Below are 10808 nucleotides of genomic sequence, written 5' to 3'. Positions count from 1 at the left end.
CGCCCGGCCCACATGCTCTTTCTAGTCACTGTTCTGTGATCGCCCCTCCCACGTGCATGGAATGCACTCAGATTCTTCTCCTCATCTCCCTCCTCACTTTTTATGTTCAGTTTGCACACTCATTCAGACCTGGCTTGTGGCATTCCTGCACAATTCAGTTCCCAGGGAAATTACCCTTACATACTGGGTTAAGGAACAGGGCAATTAACGTCACTGTGACACTTACTGAAATCACTGGGGAGGCTGTGGTTCAGGTTCCTATAAAATTCTGTCCTGTGCGCTTTTTTCAGGCCTGTGCAAAGGCCAAAGTCAGAAAGTTTCACATGGCCCTGTGAGGGGGAAAAAGAACGATGACGGATGTACAAGCGCTCTGCTCCTTCCAGCAAGCATCACATCTCTAGTAACACAGCGCTCCCCACCCATCATACTACAATGAAATCCACATAACAAAAAATACTAAAACCACTCCAGCTGGGTGTGGTAGCGCACACCTTTAATCCCAGCATTTGGGAGGCAGGTGAGGCCAGCCTGGTCTACAGAGCAAGTTCCAGTATGGCCAGGGCTATACAGAGAAACTCCATCTCAAAATCAAAAAAAAAAAAGGATGTAGAGATGGCTCAGAGGTAAAGAGCACTTGCTGCTCTTCCAGAGGTTCTGAGTTCAATTCCCAGCAAGAACACAGGTGGTTTACAACCACTGTAATGAGATCTGGTGCCCTCTTCTGGCATGCAGGCACACATGCAGATAGAACATTGTATACATAATAAATAAATGTTTAAAAAAATATGAGAGAGATGAACATTCAATTAAATTACAAAATCACAGCTGAGACAGGATGTGATGCTGTGAAGGCAGAGTTACCTGTAAGAAGAAGAACATACGAGGTGGATCACAGTTGCCATATCATCACTGAATGTTACAGGGCTGGCTAGCTCAGCGGACACACTGGTCAGGGTGCCATTGCCCCCGCCCCCCACATACCTTGCTGTCCAAGAGAAGGTTGTCTGGTTTGATGTCTCTATGGATGAAGCCCAGCTGATGAATGGAGTCTATGGCTAACACTGTTTCTGCTATGTAAAACTGAGTCTCCTCTTCTGTCAGAGTATCTTTTTTCATCAATAAGGTCATCATGTCCCCTGGAAGCACAAAGATACAAAGCCACCAGCATACACACACAATGCACGTACACACACACGCGCGCACGTGCACAGCACGCACACGCACACACACACACACACACACACACACAGTGAGTAAGAACCAGATTTCAGATACAAGCCAACTAAACCCAACTATGCTGTGTCCCAGAGGCTGACCCATAGTGCTGACATGGGAGAAAACAGCAAGAGGTTTCTAATACTTAAAGGGTAAAAATCGGTCACAGAGAAAAACACATCTTGCACCTACGCCAGGTAATGATGACTACTACACTATAATTTAATTTTCCTCTTCAGAGAACTGAGATTTCTCCCACGATTACAGTGTATTACTTACAACAGTATTTTGGACTGGGGGAAAACCTACTTTACATTTTCTTTTTTGTATGTTTTTTATTTTATTGAGACAGGGTTTCTCTGTGTAGCCTTAGCTGTCCTGGAACTTACTATGTAGACCAGGCTGGCCTTGAACTCACAGAGATCTCTCTGCCTCTGCCTCTTGAGTGCTGGGACTACTTTACTTTTATGTTTGCTCCAGTATCTGTAAAGCTGTCTGTATCTAGAGCAGATGTCAATTCCACACAGGTTGAGTTGCTGTCATTGGAATGAAATGCCAAATAAAACGTAGATATTTAGGGGACTAAAAACACAGCGAGGCAAACTAACAGGAAAGTGGCCTGTGGGCAGCCAAGCATCAGTCAACAGACACTGAGCCGGCTCTGCACTGGGCTCTAAGTCCCTGACAGGCGAGCACATCGGCAATTCAAGACCACCAGAGCCTTCACCTAACATCTTATTAGAGGTATTTAAATGGACACCAATATCCGTTAGAACTTTTAATCTAGGGGGCTGGAGAGATGGCTCAGAGGTTAAGAGCATTGCCTGCTCTTCCAAAGGTCCTGAGTTCAATTCCCAGCAACCACATGGTGGCTCACAGCCATCTGTAATGGGACTCCCTCTTCTGGCCTGCAGGCATACACACAGACAGAATATTGTATACATAATGAATAAATAAATAAACATTTTTTAAAAAAACTTTTAATCTAATGATAAACTCCTTAGTTTCCTGCAAGGTGAGAATTTAAATCTTAATACCATCATCATAAAGCAAGAAAAAAAATTCATATCCTAAAAATTCAGCAATTAAACTTAAAAGCACATAAAATATGTAAAGTAGATAAAAAGCTAAGAAAGACAGGAAGGTTCGGTTTTTATCTCATGTAAAGCTACTTATAGTAGGAAACAAGGACAAGAGAACCTCTGACCTTAAGAGTCTCATGCTGCCTTCATTAATAACTTTTTTTTTGTATTCTCAGCAAGAATTTTCCCTTGGACAAAAATTAATTAATTAAATAAAAACCCAAGACTTGAAAATCGTGAGTCCTCAGCATTCCTGGTAACACCCAGAGACCAGGGACAGTGGGTGAAGCCAACTCTAAGGTCACTATGCAGCTGTCCCTCAGGACCAAGGAGAGTGGTTGATGGCCTCACTTGTGTGCCGTTTGCCCACGTGGTGGGAGTGCTCAGGCCAGCTGGTCTACAGCTATGCTGGCCAGCATCACCAAGTACAAAGGTAGGGTCCAAGGGACATGAAAAGCTAAGGAAGAGGTGTAGTAATGGCATGGTAAGGAGCTGTTGGCCAGGCTATTTCTTACTATTTAATATAATTAGTGTATATATATATATATATAACTATTTATATATGTTTGCTTAAGGCAAAAAGGCATGGGGGGGCACGAATGGACACCTGCCACCACCGCCCTGCATCTACTGTAAAAATTATTGGTGACCCTGGGAATAAATTAAGGAGTGTCACGAAATCAATATACTATGTCCTAATAAATAACATTTGCTTTGTTAAAAAACAAAAAGAGATATGGGAACTGGGAGGAGAGGAGAGAGAGGAAACTGTGGTTGGGATGTAAAAACAAACAAATAAATGTAAAAAGAGAGAAAATTTGTCTTCTGTTTGTTAAGAATTCACTGGTTCACCAGAAGAAACTGTCCCCAAAGAGATGGGACACTCTGCTCCGTGTTATTTTGCAGCTGTCTAAGCCTGACATCTCAGAAAGAGAAGTGGTCTCTAGATATTAATCTAGGTGAAGAAAAAAAATCACTCTTTACTAATAAATCACTGAGAAAGAAACCAAAAAGTTTAAGCAAACAATTCTATGGCTTCAATGCAATCAGCTGGGCAACAATGCCTAAGGGGGAAAGCAGGCAGAGCTCCCCACTCTGTCTCTACGTGTTTAGAGGAAAATGACAGGAAGGCCTGTCCATCTGTCCATCTGACATGGGGAGTGATGACAGGCTAAGACCTCAGAGAGGCACTGACCTCCTTTCCAGACCTAGAGCAGACCCAGAAAGCAACTCTGTGAGAGGTACAGGTAGAAGGGAGGGTTAATTGTTGATGTGAGAGAAAACCACAGAACAAAGGGGAATCGAGCTTCATCGTGAAGTAATTACCTCCAGGCAGGAACTCCATGATTAGGTAGAGGTTTAGCTTATCCTGAAAACTATAGAACATTTTCACAACCCACAAACTGTCTGCCTCCACTAGAATGTCACGCTCCGCACGAATGTGGCCAACCTGGAGGTATACGCATTTGATTAATGACAAGCCTTGCTCTGCTGTAAACTGTATATCTGTATAAACAATTTAAATACTGTTCTGAGTATTGTGACGAGCGAAAGTTCTGCTATCACAAACTGACCAACTTGAAACTAACATTTGATTTGAAGGAAGCCAGTAAAAGAAACCTGGTAAGAAAGGCTTTAACCCTGCCAAAATGAATGAATGGCTTCAATGCAACAGCAACCGTAGCAGTAAACCTATGATTAATTAAAATGACCATTCTTTTATATATTTGTCCTAATCTTTATTTTTTTAAGGCAGATAGAAAAATATCTGCCTTTGAACTATGTAGCCAAAGTTACCCATGGACTCAGACCCTCTCACCTCCATCTTGACAACTGAAGATTATAGGCATGTACACTGTTTGTGTAATGAGAACACTCAACCAGGGATAAGCAAGTACTCTACCAGCGTCCCCAACCCACAGTTCTAAAAATTCCATAGCATAAACAGCCCCACCTCAGTCTGAACTATCCAGGAGAAGTTATTTTGTCTGAGGCTGTTTTGTCTGGTTCTGGTTTCATTTTGCCTGAGATGGACCCAGGGCCTTGCTCAAGCTACAGAAGCCCTCTACACAGTGCTCGTGCTCCTGAAGTACTGAGCTACACACCCCCCGTGACCTCAAAGTAGCAGAGCTCTGGATGCTATGATGCCATAGCACTTAGTCTACTGATGTAAACTACACTGAAATATGAAAAAAATAAAAAGTTTTTATTGGGTTACAGATTCAAAAATCATGGCATTTCTAGTTTTCTACATTTGCTGCAAAATCTAGCTAAATAGAGACCAAGCTACAGGCAGTTTAGGGGAAATGGTAAAATCACTTTGTTAAATGTAATACTTTATGAGAAGGGGTATGGCTCAGCTGGTAAACAGCTTGTATAGCATGCATGAGCCCTGGGTTTGATCCCCACCCATGTGAAGCTGGTGGGCAGGGGATGCATACATTCAAATCTAGCACTTGAGAGAGAGGCAGGAGGATTAGGAGTTCAAGGTGATCATCCTCCACTACATAGCAAATTTGAGGACAGTCATAGCTACATGAAATTCTGTCTCAAAAATGCTGACTATACCAAATTCACATTATTTAAAATATGTAATAGTAAACAAAAACATTATTACATACTCTCAAATTACACTACTCCTTTCTTTTTTTAAGTGTCACAAGATCCAAAGATGGGTTGAATCAAGTCTAAGTTCATCACAGTCAGTTCAAGCTTGTAATAAAAGTTTGATCTTAAGTTTTGACAGTAGGTTCCGAGGTCACGGTTATATGAAGAGTTGTGAACTGACTTCTGTGGCTCTACCTAAACAGCGTCTACGCACTGCTTCTTTTGTTGGGACGTCTTCAGTAGGACCACATGCTCTTCCAGGACTCACTGCTGACACACCCTCTCATCTCCTGACTTAGATCAGCCCAAGCTCTTTAGTAGCTTCAATATGAAAACTCCTAGGTTTTGTTAACGGTTACTATGGTCCATGGGATAAGAACAGTGCTATGAAACCACAGAACCAGTCCAACATCTACCTTGCTTTTCCTTGAACAGAAAAAGCTTGTGAAAAATTTACTGCTGCTTGCTGACCTGCAGCTGTACAGAGGCCAGGAGACTATGACCTCTGCTCTCCTGGGCCCCCACCTACTACAAAGACCCAAGGGAAAAAGAAGGCACTAGTATTACCACTTGTCACTCATCTTGGAGGACAGAATGGTGGCTGTAACATTCCTGTTTGTCGAGAGGAAAGCTAACTACCTTAGCCTTCTCTCCGGAGGCTGACATGGCAGCCAGAAGCCTTGAGATCTATAAGTGGAGTCAGCGGACACAGAGCCAGAGGTGCACCTCACAGAAGGTTCTCTTCCTGCCCGTACACCCAAGGCACTGAGGAAGCTGGCACACCAGCCAGCCTTGTTCTTACAGCGGTGCCAATGCACTGCCCACACTGAAAGAGAACCATCTGGCACCAGTCGATGCTTGTGTCTTGTCTTTTACGTGTTTTCTGGTACCAGAGGCATCCCCTTTGTGGGCAGAGTAACAACCTGAGCTCTTCAAAGACAGCTATAAACCCTGCTCAGTCCGGAAATGTAAACAGCACCAACAACACGACAACTCAGATTCTCGGTCTCTACCCAAGAACAGGGCGGAGCTGTGCTGGCCCACTTCTCACTCACCTAGCGTAAGCACCCATTACTCTCTCAGGACTTAGCTGGCCATGTACCGAGATCAAAGGGCAGAACTGAGTCCACCAACTAAGGTGACCTGAATAATTTAGTGTTCCATTTAATGCCTATGTTAATGCAGTATTTAAAAATTCTAATTCTAATTGATATTTACTTTCATTTAGAAAATCGTAGCTATTAACCGTGAAGAAAGAGAAGAGCTTATAACTTCTGTGTACATCACTTGCTACGTGGAGCTTCCTGTCATGATGGGCCTTTTCCTTTCTCAAGACAAAGTCTCTCTACATAGTCCCAGCTGTCCTAGAACCCATTATGTAGACCAGACCAGGCTGGCCTTGAGCTCATAGAGATCCTCCTGCCTCTGCCTCCTCAAAGCTGAAAGTAAAGGCATGTGCCAGCATGCTCCTTTTTTCTAACTTTTGAAGTGTTTTCTTTTGTATGCACGTGTGTCCACATGTCTGAATGGAGGTCAGAGGACAGCTCCAGGAGCTGCTTCTCCCCTCGCACTCTGCGGGTCCCAGTCGTAAGTGCAGGCCATCAGGCTCACTGGAAGCACCTGACGGCTCCGGGCCTCTCGCCAGCCCCACTCTGTAGCTCTTGTGACTGCTGACGAGCTGACACCGGTTCTGGGTGTGGGTTAAAATGATAGGAAATGCATACTGGAAAACGTGCTCGTGATCTACAACTATCCTGACTAGCCAACACGGACACTGTGTCCTTCATGAGATTAACTGGTGCTCCTGTGAGTGCCGCACAGCTATAGCACACTGTCCTCTGGGTAACAAGCAGAGCTACACAGTACTCTGCATTAAGTTGGTGTTTGCTCAGACTGCAGTAATACCTGAAGAGCTGCTAACACCTGCTTTCAACCGGAATCAAGATTCTAAGGCTTCTGAGTAAAACATGGAAACAAAAATAAAAGGGGCTGGAGAGAAGGCTCAGAGGATAAGAGCACTGGCTGCTCTTCCAGAGGTCATGAGTTCAATTCCCAGCACCCACATGGTGACTCACAACCATCTGTAATGAGATCTGGTGCCCTCTTCTAACATGCAGGTAGAATGGTGCATAAATAAATAAATTAACATGTAAATAAATAAATAAATATAAATAAATCCTTTTAAAAGAAAAGGACGAAATAATCATGTATATGGCTGTCATGTCTACATATTTAGTCTGAGTATAATGTGCATGCAGTGCCCCAAGCGGCCAGTAGAGGGTGTCAGATTCCCTGGGACTAGACTTAGACTGTGAACAACCATGAGGGTGCTAGGAATTGAATCCAGATCCTCTGAAAGAGGAGTCACTGCTTTTAACCACTGAGTCACCTCTCCAACCCCCAAACTACTAAATTTTGAGGTGGCACTTGAACATAGGCAGAAATGACTCTATAACTATACTCCTCTCAGGTTACAGTCTCTATCCTTGCTGTTGGGCTCCAAACAGAGGGCTCTGCCTGGCACAAGATCTCTGACCTTATACTGGAATTCAACAGCATCACCCACTGCTACTCGTTTCTGGGCAACCAGCAAAACTAAACCAGATCCACATAAGGTCTATATTCTTCCTTTTAAAACAGAAAGCTACCAAACATTTAAATCTTATGGAATCTGCACTAAGTATCCATTTCAGACCTCTTTTCAACGTGAGCTCCAATCCTTATTTGGTAGGGTGGGATGTTACTAGGGATGGAACCCAGGGCCGTGCACATCACAGGCAAGTTCACACCACTAAGCTCCACTGCAGCTCCAAGAAAGTGTTCCTAACCATTAAAGGAAACTCCATTGCGCTGCCATTTGCATTTCTCCAATTTAATCCAGCACTGGCAAGTGGCCTCTTCAGGCACTGACGAGACACCTGACAGAAGGCCCCATTTTTGGTCTAGGTACAAGGAGCACAATGTGCTCCAACAAATCTGAGCTCTACCTCCCCACCCGAGAACAAAACACTTGTTATTTCTCAGAACAGGTAAGAAACTCCCATCACACCAGTGTGACCTCAAGAGAGGTCGCTCCTGGTAGTGTAGCTGTGACAGCTCGGAGACCCAGCGCTTCCTTCACAGCCTCCACAGTAAAGCACTGTTCATGTTACCTGCTCCTTCTCGAGCATGTCTGCTTTGCGCAGGATTTTCATCGCATACACATGCCCCGTGTCTTTCTTCTGCACGAGCCGCACCTGCAGGTTACAAAAGCAATGCTGGGTCGAGTCCACACTGCCAAGCTGAGGATTTGCATTTCCAGCTCTGGGGATCAAACCTGGGACTTCACAAACACTATTTACACTAGAAAAGCATTATAATTCAAACATAAGCAATAACTAGCAAAGAAACAGACAATACTTTTTAATGTTATATTTGAATGTATTTTGGAGCCATATCAATGCTGGGAAGATCTTCAACCATCTTTGCATCCGAATACTTTGGCTCCCAGTAGACCAAACTAATTTAAAAGCCTTCAGTTTCAAATTTAAGGTCTAGTTAAACCCATGACAAAAATTAGTCAGTCAGCTTGGAAAGCTGAAGTAATAATCACAGCATATAAAATGAAAATAACACATCAGGTCTACTTGTACTTGAGTACAGTAATCTCAGTATTCAAGAGGCTAGGGCAGAGCTGCTACCAGTGTGAAGCTAGCCTGGACTATGGTGTGATCCTTTGTCAAAAAACAACAACAAACCATGAAAGCAAAAGCTTTTCCATGGGAAAAAATGTCTAAAGGTTAAAAAACAAACAACAACCTGCCTGGTGGTGGTAGCCCACGCCTTTAATCCCAGCACAGGAGGCAGAGGCAGGCAGGTATTTGTGAGTCCGAGGCCAGCCTGGTCTACAGAGCGAGTTCCAGAACAGCTAGGGCTACACAGGTAAACCCTGACTCAAAGAAAAACAAAAACCATGACAAAACAGAGACAGGGTCTCTATGTGACAGCACCGTGGTACTGGGAGAACAAGAGCTTTAAAACGGAAGACTCCGGTCCAGCCCTGGTGTCGGAGGTCAACAGCTGTGTGACAGTGCACATCTCCAGACTCTTAATTTGTAGACACCACCTCTAAAGTGGGTCCCTGTCGTGATTACATGAGACCTGTTCATGCACTCATAGTGCAAAGTATCCTGACACCAGTGTCTAAACACAATGGTACGTGCCTGAAACCCCAACATTCTGAGGGCGGAGGCAGGGGATCATATGGTTAATGCAAACTTGGGCTACAGCCGGGCGATGGTGGCGCACGCCTTTAATCCCAGCACTCGGAAGGCAGAGGCAGGCGGATCTCTGTGAGTTCGAGACCAGCCTGGTCTACAAGAGCTAGTTCCAGGACAGGCTCCAAAGCCACAGAGAAAACCCTGTCCTGAAAAACCAAAAACAAACAAACAAACAAACTTGGGCTACATACTGTGACTGTCCCAAAAAAGGAAGTTCCAGCTGGATATTGGTGGCACGTGCCTTCTCAGGAGGCAGAAACAAGTGGATCTCTGTGAGCTCAAGGCCAGAGAAACCCTGCCCCCCAAAAAATATCCTAAAAATTAAAAAAATTACAAATCCTAGAAATAAGAAAGAGCCGTCATCTCTGACAGGACAGAGACATGATTTGAGATGATGATTAGGGAAACAATGAAGTGAGGGGTAACTGCGCATGCCACTGAACCCCTATCTTGTATATTTCAAGCTGTATAACACAATTGGGAGCTCCTGGTACGTTAGAAGCTGTAGTATTCTGGGATATTTTTTACCTCCCCAAATGCTCCTCGACCTATAACCTTTAAAGACTCAAAATCTTCCAGTCCAAGCCTTGTTCTCTTTAATCGAAGAAACTCCGTTTCCTTCCGAGCGTGGGCTGACCTCCTGAGTCGTTTCTAATGTTCAAAGAAAGGAAAGGGAGAAAAATTGAAACTCTGAAACCAAGTCCTATCTGCCCTGTGCAGCTGGGAGCAGGGCCACACGAGTCTACACATACTCTCACACACGGCCGTGTCACACAAGCGTCCTTCAGCGGTCCCTTCTTCCTGCCCTGGCCATCAGATACAACAAACAAGCCCCAGTGGAGGAGATGTGAGAGCCCCGACTGAACAGCCTTAACAATCCACTGTTCAGACCTGTCTAACGAAGAGAGACAGTCTATTTTCCCTGAGCTCCTTCTTAGGGTAAGTGTGTTTTTCTTGAACTCCGGGACCAGCACACACGACCTTTCATCACCAAGCCTGAACTCCCTTTCTCCTCTGTCCGGGCTGTGTCGCTGGATTTCTGAAGGCCTGTCCGGGGCTGTCTGGTAAGCCGCACCATCCCGTGTTGGTTGTTTTTTCACCACACATATGTGGGCAGTGTACAGAAAGGCTGATTTGAAACAATACTTTCTTTGATAAGGACATCAGAGATGTTCCTTACGGCTATGGAGCCTTTTTCATCTCTTCTTAGAATTTTAACATTAATTAACTATCCTAACTGTAACTAGGGATACCTCTCTCTCCTGAGTATTTCATTTCTTCCTCTGCATGAGTAACTGAGCCGCAAAGCAATGTCAGCTCTTATACTCCTGTCACTGAACCAAACGCTTCTCTGGCACCAAAGCTAACTTGATAGAGAAAACACAATCTTTCATACCGGGGCCCAAGGAAAAAATAACCACACCAATCACCTCTTCATCTTTTAGGCCTTCTTCTTCCATCACCTTTTCTAACTTCTTTTGTCTAAAATAAACAAGAAAAAAATATATATATATAAATAGCATTCTATTCTGACAAGCCTATATGAACATGATTGCTAGCCACTTGCAAGTATTCATTTAGGAAAAGAAAAAAAAGTCTTCAGTTAAGTAAAAAATCATGAGACATATTTTACCTTTTTGGGTTT

At 44.0% G+C, this 10808-nt stretch overlaps 1 protein-coding gene across 2 annotated transcripts in view; it reads right to left on the bottom strand.

Moving 5' to 3' along the window:
* The window catches only part of Stk38 (serine/threonine kinase 38), a 35550-nt gene that overhangs the window by 10224 nt on the left and 14518 nt on the right, over positions 1-10808 (bottom strand). For both annotated transcript variants that reach the window (XM_005360338.3, XM_026785737.1), the window contains exons 3-8: positions 10594-10645; positions 9692-9814; positions 8057-8140; positions 3624-3747; positions 982-1136; positions 227-329 (exon numbers count right to left, since the gene is read on the bottom strand). In XM_005360338.3, the coding sequence (XP_005360395.2) occupies positions 227-329; positions 982-1136; positions 3624-3747; positions 8057-8140; positions 9692-9814; positions 10594-10645 (641 nt within the window). The remainder of the gene's footprint in view (positions 1-226; positions 330-981; positions 1137-3623; positions 3748-8056; positions 8141-9691; positions 9815-10593; positions 10646-10808) is intronic.

Source organism: Microtus ochrogaster, linkage group LG2 (genome assembly GCF_000317375.1).
Source record: "Microtus ochrogaster isolate Prairie Vole_2 linkage group LG2, MicOch1.0, whole genome shotgun sequence".
NCBI classification, from domain to species: Eukaryota; Metazoa; Chordata; class Mammalia; order Rodentia; family Cricetidae; genus Microtus; species Microtus ochrogaster.
The sequence above is the reverse complement of the archived record's forward strand: the minus strand, read 5'-3'. Positions and strand labels throughout refer to the sequence as shown.